Here is a 15,902-nt window from a genome sequence, read left to right on the forward strand (position 1 = left end):
GAGAAATAGGACATGAAATGCTTGAAGTAGCAATCTGGCATTATTGCACAGGCCGGTTGACTGTAAGAATCCCACTTCCATTCTTTTTATATCAGTGAATTGTAATGAGAGTTGGATTTTTCTTAGCAAACCACTAAGCAAGTTTAGCAAGCAGAATAGCGAATAATATTTTTACTAAAGAATTTCGGAAAGATCATGAAGTGTATTATGCAGCTGAGTTGTTACATTGGAAAACTTTTCATGCTCCATATGGCTTATCTGCAATATACTGTTGCTGAAAGGAGGCATTCAGTCAGATGCTGCTGTTGCTGATTTTATGTTTTAACCATTTCATATTTATGGAAGGGTACACATGGGAGGACGTGTTTGTACGTATACATGCTGTCACTTACTAAGGATTGAAAACAACATTTACGCACCATAAAAGATAGGTAGGCACTCTGAACTTTCTTATGGGCAGATCTGTACTCTCACTATTGCTGTTGTTTGTTGAAAGGATTATAGAATATGTTTAATTTGTCAGTTACTGAATAGTTTCTGCTTCGTGAAGATGAACGTAGGTTTGCTTCGTCCTTTGCTTTCAGTAATAAGATTGACTTAGATCAATTGATTACTCTTTAATGGAAAATTCTAGTTGAAGGTGCTTTCTGTACAACAGGTAAAATGAAAACCTGCTCAGCTATATACGATTTAATGGTCTATTAAGTTTTATAGAAAACAAAACAAAGACAAATGCATCAAGTATCAGACAGAGCGTGGCTTGGTTTTCTCTGAGGAAAGAACATTGTCAGTACTACTGGATTACTGACCATTTTAAGCCCCGAGAAATTCACTTGGGAATGAACAATGCAGCTGCTTCTGCGGGTCACTAACTGCATCAGAAAGCCCACAGTTTACTGAAAGTTTCTCAGAAATCCTAAGTAGGAGAGCAGCACTTCCTTCATCACTTCTCCCATGCATTGTATAATATTCTGAAGTGGATTTTACAGAAGATAAAACTGTTATTCTTCAGTAATTGCTGGTGGTTTATCTATTTAAAATAACGTTTCACAGCAAAGATGGCTCAAGCTAGAAGTCTGAAAACCTTTTGTATGTGTTATTTTATATAAACGAGAGTTTGAATCCTGAGTGCCATCTTTATCATATCTTGGAGGAATTTGACAGCTAGCTTTCATGTTTGGCAAGCTAAGGATGCGTGTTAAAATTTGCCAGATACTGGAAGTGCTCCAGCATTTGAAATAAGACCCTGTCTTTTCTGAGAGTGGAATATAACAAGGACACTGATAAAATTTCAAGTCATGAACATTCGGCATCTGTAAATGATGAATACCTTTGCCTAAAACTGAACTTAGCAGAGCATTGTCTGAAGGGCTCTCTGTCTTACTGTATGGCCTGTCATCCTGCTGGCTTCTCGTTTCTTGGTTTTGTTTTTTTTTTAAACCCCAAAGGAAGTAATCCTAAAAAATAATTTTTTCCAAACGTATCATTTGGCTAAGGAGTATAATAATTGTGGCAGAATTTAACAAGATGTGCTGTACTCAGAATTGTTGTCGTCTAGATATCTTTGCATAACATCAATTATTTACTTGTTTTTTTTTTTTCATCTTGTAATACTACTACTTGTTGAGCGCAAGCGTGGAAAGCAGTATGTAAGTCAACTGAAAGCTTTGTCTTCGTGTACCACGTTCAGGCTGGGGAGCCCACCAGGGAGCTTGGTGAGGCCTTGTTCATTAGGAAGCTCAGCTCTCCGGGTTGCTTAGCTGTGCAAAGGTCCGTCGTAATCTGATTCGACCTTTTATACATTGCTCTGAAGTTTTGAGAGCTGGGCGCTATCTGCTCTGTCGCTTTCCTATGCTATTTTGGTACGTATGTGCACTTGTGGCTGTGACTAGAATGCAGAATTCTGACTGCTAGCATAGGAAAACGTTGAGTGTCTGGTGGGAATAGTGAAAAGAGAAAAGCATTAGGCTAAACCTAAGCAGCCTCCTAGCTCACAGGGAAGGAAAACAGCTTCATGATGACATCTGCAGATGCTTAAGTAGTTGAAGCTGAGAATATTAATAGAACCTGTGGAAAATCTACAAAATCTGTAAACAGTGCACAAAATCCAGTCCGCGTTATTTAAAAAACAGAAATTAAAGCCTACAGAAATAGTGTTGATGAGCTTCCTACTCAAAACACTGTTACTAAGATGAGTTACATGTTTTTCTCTGGCTGCTCACTTACGCTGCTCGTAAGATTTGGTCCTGCTGTATTTTAAACAGCAGCTGAATTTATACATCTGATATTGCAGGGTCAAGCTTGGCATTTGTGGAGCTGTGTCGTTACTTGGGAGAAAAGAAACAGAAACGATGCTGCTTCTGAGGCCAAAGTGACCTGCAGGAAGTTTAGAAACTATAAATAGCTTCCAGTGCCTAAAAATACTCCTCATAATAGAGGAGAAATGATGTATGTAAAGGATGAAGCACAGTGGTATTGTTCGGGGTGATAGGAGTGACATATTCTGTGTTATAACATAAGGAATTCAGCCTAGATTTTAGCATGTAACAGGAAGCAAATAACAAAGGGATCGTCGTGCTTTCATTGTGACATTTTGCTGCGTGTCAGGTCTGCAGCCATATGTGTAGTTCTCTGCTCTGTGGGAAGGGAGGTGAACTGCCCGAAAGGAATTTGCCCTTTTTTTCCTCTCGCTGATGTTTCACATAATAAGAATGAAAACTGGGTGGGAGTCTGGGGCTGTGAGTGCCGTGTTTTTCTTTTTCCTTTGTGTGGGAATATCTCAGAAAAAAAAGGTGGGGCTTTTTGAGGAGGATGTTGTTATCAGCGGTGGATTCAGACAGTGGTCTGCAGCTGCCAGAAAGGCCAGGCCAGTGCCGCTGCCTGCTCTGTATCTCTGGTGCTCAGCCCCTGCATTGGTAGGCCAGCTCATTCCTGCTGTGAGCACTGACAACAAGCGAAAGTAAGTTGAAGCATGGCCAAGGAGAACTCTCCATCATTTTAGTGTAGAAGAAAATGGCTTCCTGCAGGCTCAAGCAGAAGTCTGAGTTGGCTTAAGACTTGTGTCCAGAATCATGCACTTTCTGTGGCAGTCACTTACCAATGTCACCGTGTCAAGTACACCTGTGGACATTTCAGTGGTTCCCTTAAATGTGGGCAAATGACTGTAAAGCACGATCTCTGTAATCGTCTGCAGAGATGGAAAGAGAGGCTGATCCTAAAGGATATGCTGTAGCTGAGTAGCTCCGTTATCCTTGGATCTCTGTTTTATGAACTACTACTTGTTGTTTCTGAACCTCAGTAGGAAAGACATTATTGCAACTTGGGCTGACACTGCTGGCATCTGTGTTTTATTGGTGTGAGGCTGCAGCTTCACAGTCTTGCGCCTCTGGATCTTGTGGTTATTCCCATTATAGGTGGCAGAGTTCTGCTCAGTCCCCTCTGCCCTTCGCAGGCACTGTGTGAGTGTGGCGGTCACACTGTGAATGAGGGGCCTTTGGAATTTGATGCAAGTGGCAGCAGCATCTTCTCCCTCTCTGTTGTTGCATGGCAGCTCTCCGGAGCATCAAGAAGCTGTTCAGTTGGTTATCCATTGATAAGCATGGTGTACCTGCTTACTAAGGCAGCAGTAATATTTAGAAGTTCTAGTGGTGCTTCTTCCATTACTTCATGCCTAAGGAATACTTACACTTGGAATTTTTTTTTTTAAGTGTTTACTCCAGCTTTGTACTTCTTCACATCCTTTCCAAGCTCAGACTGGAACAGCTAGCCACTGTTTTTATCTGGAAGGCTTGCCTTTTCTAAAGGAAATCGGTTTTTCATTTCAATCTTAGTAAAATTTTGGAAATGTTTTTTTCTCATGATTTTGGATGAAACACCAAGAAAAATCCTGTTTGGCCAGCTCCAGTAGGAAGTGCAGAAATTGAGCTGTTATCTTGATTCGCAGTGGCACTGATAGAACAACCATTTCCCCTTTGCATTGTGGCTCTGATAGCAACAACCTTTTCCCAATTTGCGTAGCATTAGTAGTCTACAAGAACCCAACGGTGAGGACTTTGAATGAGCTAACGTTCCTGCTTCATAATGCTCTTTACATTTCATGTCCTCCTACTTTTGCCTTTTAAGGCAGAAAAATATTATTTCCTGAGGTTGCAGTTAACACAAGCAAGTTCTCTGCAGTTGTGCCAAGGGAGCTGCTGAGGAGCCCAGATCACTGCTATCAGCATTCTTGCCCTTTTAACCATGTGAGAGCACAAAACAAGCTGCTTGTGCTTCTTAACCATTAGCAACACATCCTTCCAGGGCTGGACACAAACCCTGTTATCTTTCCTGGAGAGGAGGACGGTTGGATGTTGTCATTTAACTCTGTCTCGGGTAGCAGTAATCTGTACCTGGCAGCTCTGTTTCTGCTTTCCAGAACTGCTGATGACCGGTATTTTGAGCCAGTGTAAGTTTGTGTGACAGAAGATAGTTACACTGTGGTGGCTGAGTATCGTCTTTGCTTCCTCATGGGTCACACCATAAATAACTCTCATATTTCTATTCCCTTTGTACTAGCAGTTTAAGTGGAATGTGTTGAATTGCAGCGAGAATTTGTCACTGTTGTTTTGTGAGAAGGTCTCCTGTTCCTTAGATGCTTCTTGCACAGGCAAAATGCAGTGCAATTAAAATGACTATGTGCAATGTGCAGGGAAGGTCAGGAGAACAGTGTGCCGTGTGGTTGAGTGCAGTACTTCAATCCTTCGTAACTAGTCCAGCCTTTCTCATACAGTATTTACCAAAATCTGCCATTCAAAAAAAAAAAAAAAAAAGAAAATCGGTATAAAACTAATAATGTTGTGTATCTCAGTTTTACACAGTGCCACAAAAACAGTCAAAAGCTTCTGGGCCATTCTGCAATATCCGTGCTACCACAGCTGCCAGCAGCATCTTTGCGGTGACTTCACACATAGCACCGCGACGTCGCTTTGTGTGCTTGGTTCATTTGGAAAAGATTTCATACCTGCCATCATTCCTTTAAGCACTTGCTTTGCGTGATTTTCTGAGAAAAATCAATTCTTTCCTCAGTTAGCTCATCGAGCCTAACATCAAAGCTGCAGAATGTCAGTCACTGAGGACACAGTGCAGCGCACTGGCAAACATGCTGGAACAATTGCCAGTAGTTTTGGATAAGTCTTAGAGGAAGTGGAAAGTAATACAGATTAACTCCAAAAGCTACACATTCCCTTAAATCATCTGGAAAATAAGACTTAACACAAGAAGGCAGTTGGAGTGAGCATTGAATAGCAAAACTTGGAAGTTAATGTTCTTTTTCCCTCTTGTGGTAAGAAAGTTTGTTCTGTATTAGCCTCAACTGCAAGAACTCTGTTTTTTTTTTTCCTATGAAAATGTTTGTGCATCACTGCAGAGAAATTAAACTGTTAGAGGAATTTCTTTCATCTTCAGAGTTTGTGAAGTTTCAGTCTTTATGATAATATCTCGGAAATAACATAGAATCATAGAATGGTTGGGTTAGAGGAGGATCGTAAAGATCACCCGGCCCCCCCCACCATGGGCTGGGTGCCCCCACCAGCTCAGGCTGCCCAGGGCCCCATCCAGCCTGGCCTTGGGCACCTCCAGGGGTGGGGCACCCACAGCTCTCTGGGCAGCAGTGCCAGGGCCTCACTGCCCTCTGAGTAAAGAATTTTCACCTGACATTTAACTAAATCTCCCTTCTTTTAGTTTAAAGCCATTCCCCTTTGTGTCCCATCGCTATCAGAGCATGTAAAAAGTCAGTCTCCCTCCTGCTTGTAAGCTCCTTCAAGTACTGGAAGGAGGAACTGGAATACTGGAACTCAGCATAGGTTTGCTGAGTTATTTACAGTCATTGGAGAAGTGACAAAATGGAGCTGTAGGGACCACGAAGGGTGAGGTTAGCCCTTGGGGTGGAATTCGGCTCTGTCCCCATGGCCCCGTTCCCAGCAGCCGTCCCTGTGCTCCCGTGGGCAGGGCCCGTTATCGCATGGCGCTGTTGGCCGGGCTGTGCTGCGTAGGCTTCGCCTGACTCTGTGAACAGCTGACAGCATTCCGCTTGTTAGTACAGCCACGGAGCAGGAAGGTTTCACCGCTGTGTTATGGGGCAGTGATAAAGTAGCAGTCTTTTTATGGTTAGGTCCTCGAAGTGACAGTGCGTGTTTCAGCGATAAAGAGACAGAGCTCGGGATATCAGACCCAGACGTATTATCTGTAACAGCAAACCATGCCTTAAATCCTTCCACAATGACAGGAACCCCATCTGGAGTGAAGGTTTCCAGAACCTTAACCGGGAGATACTGAGCATTTTCCTTCCTCATGAGTCAAACGGAGTTAACCCCATTGTTGTAGAAAATAAAAATAACCGATGTTCAGGAGGAAGGATGCCTTTTTGTGTTCAGTGTGCGCGTTCCTTTGTGCTGGAGCTGTGAGCGTATCGTCGGGCAGATCTGCGAGGATGAGTCGCAGCGCTGCACTCACATTTTCACTTGATTGTTTTTTAAAAAGGGGCATTAATGAAACTCCTATGCTGCAATACTTAAAATGACGCTAACCTCTTAGGAACTGGACAGAAGTTCAGCACTGTCTGCTGTGTATGTATTGCAAGTTCTTTCTGTATAATACCTAAACGCAGCTTCTGAATGTCTTGGACGCTGTGCTGAGCACCCTGTTAAGTACCTATTTGGGTTCTATTTAGGGCGTTCCGTGGGTTGCAGGGGTTAAGCACAATGCAGATTACACAGTGTCAACATTTTCCCTACTGATATCAAAGTGTAGAGAACTGGCAGCCTGACTTGTCAGGAAGGGCTGGGAGGGATAGCGGGCTCCGACCTTGAGCGGCCGGGCCTTGTATGGCCACGTCCATATCCGTGCCCAGCGGATTGGCTGGCGGTGCGGGATCGGGGCGCGAGCGGGGCTGGAGGGAGCTCCACCTGTTCCCCATGTGCTGCTTCTGTGGTGGCATTTTTGTGGGAGTTCCAGGGACGGCGTGGGATACCGGGAGCCGGCCGAGAAACCCGAGAAGGAATTATAGCTTGTGGTGACCTGTGATATTAAAGAATTTCAGAGAACTAAATTGGATTTTAGTGCTGCTTAAAAGCTGAAGTAGGCAGTATTTTGCACATGTATAAATAGTAAGAAAGTTTTGTGTAATTTTTATTGTGCGAGATGGTGCTTGAACAAAAAATGAATGCTTTAAACGAAAGCTTTTTTTAAAAAAATAAGTTTCAGTAGATTATGGAAGCATAACTTCTACCAGAAAGTGAATGGAATTTCTTCTCGTTGCTGAGAATGTCAAAGTGTGGATTTCATTTTTTTAGGATCTTTCATTGTAAAGTTCATAGAACTTGAACATCTTGGCAGCAAAAGAAGACACCACCTCCCTGCCCCTATCGTCCCACTGCTGCCTTACACATGGCTCATGTGGACCTGTTGAAAAATGCGTGTTGCTTTCCTTTTGGAACTTGTCTTAAAACATTTACGATTTTTCTGTGGGTAGCATTTTAAATCTTACTTTGTTATAAATGCGAACTTGTAATGAGGAATTTGATTGTGTGATAGATGAAAAAGAAAAAAAGGACTGCAAACGTATTGAACGTATCTTTTAATTGTTTGCTCCCAAGAGCTGCAGGTTCACATCCTTTCTCAGCAGCTTATTCGTAATGCCTGCGTTGCAGACAAGCTCTGTTTCTGGGGGATGTTGATGCAAGAGTTCCACCAGAAAACAGGAAGTACCCCACAAAGCAGTCACATCAAGTTAGAGTAAAGGAGTCTGAAAAAAGCTTATATTTAGCAAACTAAGTCATGTTAGAGAGGGATTATGTCATTTCTTTTTATACTTTTTGCAGTTCTTGTTACCATGCAGGATGACTGCAGTGCAGGAAAATCCTGCCTTTGTAAGCCAGTGAGACCAAGTGTTACATATATTCATGTAATGCAGCAGCTACTTTCAAATGAAAAATGTTCGCCGTTGTATCGCTCTACTTCAAACCATATGCTTTTTAAAATATGAGGGATGTTAATAGGGATGATAAAATCAATGTATTAAAGATCCAGTAGAGACTAAGATGTTTTTTCATTACCGGTGAGGATGTTAAGTCCCTTACCATAGGCTGCATGTTGAATGTCTGTCAGGCAACTGTCCTCCATCAGCCAGTGTCCAACAGCAGTTTGGCGTAGAACACTGGAGGGATGGAATGGTTTTAGGTTAAAACTGCCCATGGGATGGCACCTTGGGAGTCTATGCCTCTGAATGAACCTTTTCTGTTGGTGTACTATGCCACTATTTTGAAAGACTTAGCTTGTCTATTGATTTTTGTCTGTGAAAATTTCGTGTAGTTTCAGTGGCTCTGAATGATTCGGTAGTATACAAGAGATCTTGGCAAGTTAGTATGATCTGTATGTGAATTTTCCAATTGTATTTCAGACCTTAAGAAAGAAAGGCCTTAATGGTTGTGAGAGCCCTGATGCTGACGATTACTTTGAGCACAGTCCACTATCGGAGGACAGATTCAGCAAACTAAATGAAGATAGTGATTTTATTTTCAAGCGAGGCCCTGTAAGTACTTTTATTTTATCTCTACTTTTTATTTGTTGATCCTTTTTATTAACTTCATTATTTAGGCTCTGAACAAGAAGGAACACAGAGGGTGCGACAGCCCGGACCCTGACACTTCATATGTGCTCACGCCACATACAGAAGAAAAATATAAAAAAATTAATGAAGAGTTTGATAATATGATGCGGAATCATAAAATCGCAGTGAGTACTAAAGTATGGTTTGTGCTTCTATTACATGCATGAGAGTTTTCACAGATGTTGCTTACCACTGTAAAGACAAGAGGCTGTATCGGTTTGAAAAGGGGAATGTGTATTTTCGTGAGGTAAAATGAGATACTGATACTTGCTCTTGTTAATTACGTTTTTTTCCATAAGGAGTAAGAAAGAAAGGAATTGTGTCTCCAGTTTCTCAGTTATGCACACAGATTTTTTCATACTGTGTGGATGTGAAGTAACTTTCTAAATTTCAGGATCTTAGCTTCTTTGCCTGATCCTGCCTAAAATATTCTAAAAAGGTAGATTTTATTATGGGATATAAAAATCTTACAGTCCTTCTTCTGTCTGATAAAGATTTTACGATACATCACAGTTAGAGTCGGATAATTCTGTTATCAAATCAATGGACTTTATTTTCCTGAAGGCGAGATTTAGAAAGGCATTTAGATGTTTTAAAATGACAGTGGGATCCTCAAAAAGATTGGTGTCGTGTTGAAATTCCAGCAGAGAGCATGGACACCAAAAGATCTCTTGAAAATTTTGTGAGGATTGCCTAACTCACTCGTCACTTGCCATAAGTCACGTAATTGCTTTAGGTAGATACTGTCACCTATCCCATAGTGAGATCAGGGCATCATTTTCCATTTTAATATTATATAATTCAAAAATGAGCCCCATGTATTTACAGGGCAGATTGTCCATGTTCTCGTGAGTTCTGTATATGCTTTTTAATTTATGAGTCCAAGGTAATAAGAAGGTTTAGTGGAGTACAGTTTGGTGACAATTATTGGGCTCTAGAACTCAAGAACTGTGGGGTTAACAGTAATGGAAATTTTGCATGTTCTTCTCAGAGATGTGATGTTTAATTTCCACCTACAAAAGCAATTAGCATTGAGTGTTACAGGTGACGTATCTTCTGAGAAAACTAATATGGGGCTCTGCCACTACCTTTAAATTTTTTAACATTGCCAGGCTGTAGCCATTAAAATAAATGGACTGGCTAGGTTAATCGGCGTAGAGCCTGGCGTATCTGGAGAGTGTGTCCCCACATGACTGCTGATACTGAAAATGATTTCATTGTTCAGAGCAGTAGAACCATCTCTAGGGAAATAACAGCAAACTGGCAGTCTGACACCCAGAATCCATCCTTATCACAAATTCTTTACACTTGATTGTAGCCAATATCTTTTATTCCGTCTTTGTTTTGAAGTTTTTGCTACCTAATGTTTCTATATTGAAACATCCTTAGGCCTCGCCTCAATATGATACAGTTAAATTGTATCTCCCTTGATGTTTTTGGTCTTCATGAGCAGCCTGAGTTCTCTGTGTGGGCATCGATGTAAATAAAAAAGGGAACATTAATTCTTAGCTCTGTAGTTCTGTATTTATAGTTTAAATTGTACCTGTTATGGTTCTGTTTCCAGTACTTATGGATCTTGTATAAGAATGTAGTTTCTTCTATTCTAGTGCACTTATTACTGTTGAAAGATAGAAATGAGGCAGAGTGAAGAATTCAGTCAAAACCAAATGCATACCATAGATGGACAGATGCTGCTGTCCATCTGTATTGGAAGGAGTGGGGGAAGCTGTCATTTATAGATTCTATATTGAGAAACCTGTGGAAAAATGTTCTTACTGTTAACTTCTAAGCATTGTTTTAAGCGTACTTCAGCTATTTCAAGTTTAGTTTGAGTTAATGGAAAGCATGCTATTTAAAAGCATCCTTTTTCATAGACAATAAACAGTTTCTTGAAGTAGTTTCCCGTGAAGACAAGTATCAGCGCAGCTTGTCATTACTTAGATACTGTGAATGATTTGCTAGCATTACATGGCTGTGCTTCATTACTTCTTGCTCCCATCTGTGCCAAGAATTGATAATTATTCTTAGGAATGCTTCAGTATGGAAGCTGTCATTAGTTCTCGCTAGGAAGAGGTTTTGCTTTTCGTATAAAATGTATTATACTCTTTACATTAGTGTAGTTGCTGTTGTATTTCAGATGAAATTAAATTGTCATTTAGAAGTGTCATTCTAAGTAAATTTTAAGCTGCATATGACAAAGTACATCTCGTAAATACACTTGCTAGGTCATGAATGTGTGTCATCTTCAGTTGACCTCCAAACTATCATCTCTGTCAACAAATTCTACTGAATTTTTATTCTTAAAGTGTACCTGTCACGGTTTTGTTTGCAGTTACTCTGAGAGTTGTGAAAGGAAATGGTCCCTTTTGTTTCAGAAACACATCACTGTCAAAGGATAGGAATGAGACAAAGGCCAAACAAGTTAGTCATAACCAAATGAGCACCATAGATGGGCAGGCATTTAAGCTTTTGAGTCAAATAGTTGTTGAATAACAAACATATATACTGCGGAAAAATAGTTGCCTTTTGAATAACGCTGTAAGAATTCAAATAAAATAAAAAATAAAAAGGGAAGAAAATTTACACAAGAAAATGGAGTGATTATTCAAGCAGAGTTTTGCACAACACATCTCAGAAAATGACAGTCAAAGTGGTTAAGTTCAAATTACTGAAGTTTGTAAATTTCTGAAGGTTTTACTTTTTTAGTGTGTTGAAAAAAGGTGTTAGAGATCAGCAGCAATATTTTGGCAAGATTATTAATAGAAAATGTTATTACTAATTGTTCCTTTTTTGTCTTACAACTATTTTATAATGTGCATGTTTATGCTTCCATTTTGAAGATGTAACAGTTTGTCGATTTGTCAACGTATTTCTCTTGTCATGGCTTTGTGATAATCCAGATTAACTGGTGAATTTATTGTATTTCTGAGCTATATGAATATCTTCAGGTTTTTGTATGTGAATTTCCTCTCAGCATTTTGATAAGTTTATGAGTAATTCTTCTGGAACTGTATTTATGACGTATTGTAACTCAACACCAGACCCTACAACAAATGGATGTTTTCAGATTGTATGATTAATGAACTAGAGTTTCAAAACTAACATAATTAACTCTTACAATTGTTGGCAAACTTGTAATGTGTATTTTTTATAATGTGCTGTTTTTGCGAATATAGTTAATCCTAATGTTGTCTTGTATATTTCTTCCTTCCTTTCCTCCAGCCTGGCTTGCCTGCTCAGAACTTCTCGATGTCGGTTACGGTTCCAGTGTCCAACCCCAACACTTTAACCTACAGTAACCCAGGGAGTTCCCTCGTATCCCCATCACTGGCAGCCAGTTCATCGTTAACAGACACGACCATGCTCTCCCCACCTCAGACCACCCTGCACCGGAACGTATCACCTGGGGCCCCGCAGAGACCACCAAGTACTGGCAATGCTGGTAGGATTTCAGTACTGTAGTGCTTTCCTTTTATTACCCTTCTTTATGTTTTTATTAAAAAAAAAAAACGAACACTAGTAAGTTCTTAATGAATCACAATTTTTTTTCCAATGATTTATTTTAGGTGGGATGCTGGGGACAACTGACCTCACAGTGCCAAATGGAGCTGGTACCAGTCCAGTTGGTAAGTGTGGTATCGTGTTTGTGATGAAAAATAGTATCGTGGTTTCATTTTGTACGCCTATTCAGAAGCAGTTTTTTATTTTCATTCCTGTTGGTTAAGAAAGAGCAAAGGACATCATTGCCTTTAAATTGCCTTGTAATTGTTGAGTTTTGTAAATTTTTATCAGGCATTTAACCCTCATGCTTTTTCTACTTTAGTAATATTTGCATTTTTTTACTGCAGTTCTTAGTCGTTTTCTGCTTTTGCATTTTTTTCTACACGTGTAATTACAGCATGCTCGAGAGTTCTTATGTTCCCTGTTTGTTTTTTTTTTTTAATATAAAATTCTCTATGCTTACTAAACTAGCTGTGTTCTGAAGATCTGGTTATTAGGTGCTGGTTCTGAATGAAGAAAATACAAACTATGTTGTTTGTATTGCTGTGTGTATCTTGCTATTTATTTTCCAGCTGTTAGACAAACACAGCTTGGAAGACAATAGCAAGGTTCTGCTTTAATTTTGGAAGATGATCAGCATTTCATTTAAAAATGAATGAGAGACCAAATTCACCGTATTTTTTGATATTCAGTAAATTGATATAATAGCACTTTTTCAGGTAAACAATTTTTGTCTTGCCTAGAAAGAATTTAATACCCCAATACAGAACAGGCAGCGACTGAATTTTATTGTGCTACAGAAAGACAAAATGAATGATAGCTCACCCACCTTCTTCGTATTGCTTCCATTCCTTAAGATGTCTTGGTAACCGAGAGCCAATTTTGGAAATACTTACAGCTCTCCTCAGTAAATGTTCATGGCAAGAAATTAGAGAAGCATCTCTTGACCTTCCAGTATTTGCCCACTGGTTACTTAATGTGGCAATTGGGAAAAAGTTCTTTGAAGATGAACTCTGTTGATTGGATTTATGAATAAAAAAGCTGCAACTACAGGCTGAAAGCATGGGATTGACTTTCCACTCTTTCTTTGGCCATATACAGCAAATAAATATTTAAGTATGGCTTCCATTGAGTAAGCAACATTTTAAATGGAGAAACTCAGTAGGAAAAAAACGATTATTTTTAGAAGCTGTGGAGGTCAGATGTTGATTTCTATTCTGTTTCTCAAGTCAGAGTAAGTAAGTTTATTATCAAGACATTTCAGTCGTCTATTCCAAAATCAAGCTTTAGTAACAGTGGCTACAGGATTAAGACTCCTTCTGTCAGTAAGAAAATAAGACAGTTGTTTACAGCACTTGCTATGGAATATTAAACAAGGGAAATACCAGTTTTCAGTAGCTTGGTGAACATATTTAATGCAGTAGAAATACTATCTTTCTTGCATTTATTAATAGTTTATGGGGAAAGTCAAAATGCATCACTTATCTCCTGCTTTCCAGAACATCGCACCCAAAATGTTACACACATACCCACTCATTTCTAGAAAGATTTTCATTTAAATAAGAGTTGTGGCTGTATGTGAACATTGGAAAATCTGTAAGAAGTACCTCTAGCAAAAATCAGATACCTAGTTAGTACCACAGTGCTAAATTACAGGGGATGTAAAGTTGTTGGAGCTCCACGGTCCACTAGAATATGGCATGACTTCTTTCCAGTGCTGTCAGGTGCACAGTAACCTCCTCAATTGCAAAGAAAATTGAGAGAGCATGCAAAAAACAGACAGAGTCTTGGCAGCTGCTCGTTAAGAGTATACTTCAATTTAATATCTGCAAAAAACAATGGTTCTAGGTTGTTGCTATATTAACTGTAGAATTCACTTTAAACAAAATGTATTTCCTCTTTTTAGCTCTTTTTTCATTTAAACTTGTCAAGAGTGGAGAATTCTCCTGTAGATATAGTTGTGAAAAGTCGTGTGTTAGTTTTTCCGTTCTCTATGGGAGAAGTGTCGAAGATCCAGACGTGGTACTCACAGCACCCGTATTCTAGGATTCTATAAACTATTTGGATGTGGTGCTCGGGGACATGATTTAGCACTGGGTTGTTATTGCAGTGTGGTTAGGTTGCTGTTGGACTTGATGATCTTTAAGGTCTTTTCCAACCTGAGCAATTCTATGATTCCATTTCCCGATATTCTCTATGAACAGTTGCACTAGATGATCTTGGAGGTCATTCTGACCTCAGTGATTCAGTGATTGCAACAAAGGGAAAAACAGCTCTTAGTCACCATTAGGAAGCTTTGAGCATTTGATTTTTCTCTCTTTTAGCTGAAAGATGATTACACATTTATGTCTCTGGATGAAAAAAATGTAGAGGTTATCTTGGGAAGTAGTTCATGGTAAAATCTTGCATAAAATGGCTCATTTAGTTCACATGAGGAACTTTTTTTTCCTCATATCCTATGCATCTTGATTAGAATAGATGATTTACTTTAACAGTCAATCTGCCAACAACAGTTTTTCTGTGGAAAGTAACTTTTTCTGATGAACAAAAATATCTGTGTGTTGTAGCGAAGACTGGTAGGTGGCTTTTTATGTTTAGAACAGAAAATTTTGTGATCGCCTTGCATGCAGCTGTCATAACTCTGAGAAATCTTTATTTTACATTTTTGTGAGTTTTTTTTTTTGAAGTTAACCCACCATATGAAAACTTCAGCAAAGCCTTTTCACTTAGCAAGTGTATCAGTGTTGAGAGGAGGAAAAAGATCCTGCATTTTGAGTCTTTGCTTCTGAGCAAAGATTGTTGTTGTTAATTAGATACTTTGGAGCTAGAATTTTTATGATGGTATTGCCAATAGTCAGCACTAACCCTGTTCTGTTTATGATGGACATCTAATGTGCTTCAAGAATCCCATGTCCCCTGGATGTGTACAGTTTGCTATTTGTTATCAATATTATCATGGCTTGAATGCATGCTGCATGTCTGTGTCGTTCTTTTCAGAGGTCTGTGGTTTCTGATAGCCAAAGCATATTGTCACTTACTCTGAATATCCAAATATGGGGGAGAAATTCTTTGACCAAGAACTGAAAGGACACTTGATGGACAGATCATCTTCAAGTTTATCTCAAGGACGTCTACCTTACTATGTTCCAGTAGATTTGGTGGTATTTGCCAGCAAAGTTCAGTGCTATTGAATTTGTCCTATTCTTGATGACTGTAAGAATTGGAAAAGCTTAAAAGAAGTACCAGCATTAACCCATTTCTTCTTGCTCCCACACCTTTCTTGTGAGGCATTGAACTAGAACCATGCAAAATACACGAGTGGCCAGTTAGGATTGTGGCCTTTATTGCCTGGGCTGCGTGCCAAAGAAACCCTGATACCTTTGAACTATGGTGAGCTCCCAAAGTACTTCCCAGTAGTGGGTGATTCTGAAGGAGCTGTTGAAACCGGAGATTCTTAGTAATCTTGCAGGGACGTGATATCTTTTTACAAGTGTCTTTGTCAGTGAAGTAGCCCTTCCAGTCAGTATGTGGTTTATGGGCCCAGTTCATCTGGGAAATTATCTTTCCTTTTTCTGATGATAATTTTGTCATCAGAAAGAATGGGTAAGATAGAGTCATCCTGAGTACTGACTTTCTCCTCTTCATTCCGGATCTGTCTTATGTAATGTCCTCACTGATCTTCAGATTCTGAGGACACAAAGTAACTTCAGGTGTATTGAATATCTTTGGACTAGAGCTGAAGAATATAATTGCCTGA

General features: G+C 39.6%; 1 protein-coding gene across 6 annotated transcripts in view; it reads left to right on the forward strand.

The window, feature by feature from the left end:
• MEF2A (myocyte enhancer factor 2A) overlaps positions 1-15,902 on the forward strand; it is an 85,555-nt gene that overhangs the window by 48,308 nt on the left and 21,345 nt on the right. For 2 of the 6 annotated variants that reach the window (XM_021406983.1, XM_021406984.1), the window contains exons 4-7: positions 8,435-8,566; positions 8,632-8,781; positions 11,867-12,086; positions 12,211-12,270. In XM_021406983.1, coding sequence (XP_021262658.1) covers positions 8,435-8,566; positions 8,632-8,781; positions 11,867-12,086; positions 12,211-12,270 — 562 coding nt within the window. The remainder of the gene's footprint in view (positions 1-8,434; positions 8,567-8,631; positions 8,782-11,866; positions 12,087-12,210; positions 12,271-15,902) is intronic. The other 4 variants (XM_021406985.1, XM_021406988.1, XM_021406986.1 and 1 more) reach the window with 4 other exon arrangements.

This window comes from Numida meleagris, chromosome 9 (assembly GCF_002078875.1).
Source record: "Numida meleagris isolate 19003 breed g44 Domestic line chromosome 9, NumMel1.0, whole genome shotgun sequence".
Classification (NCBI taxonomy): domain Eukaryota; kingdom Metazoa; phylum Chordata; class Aves; order Galliformes; family Numididae; genus Numida; species Numida meleagris.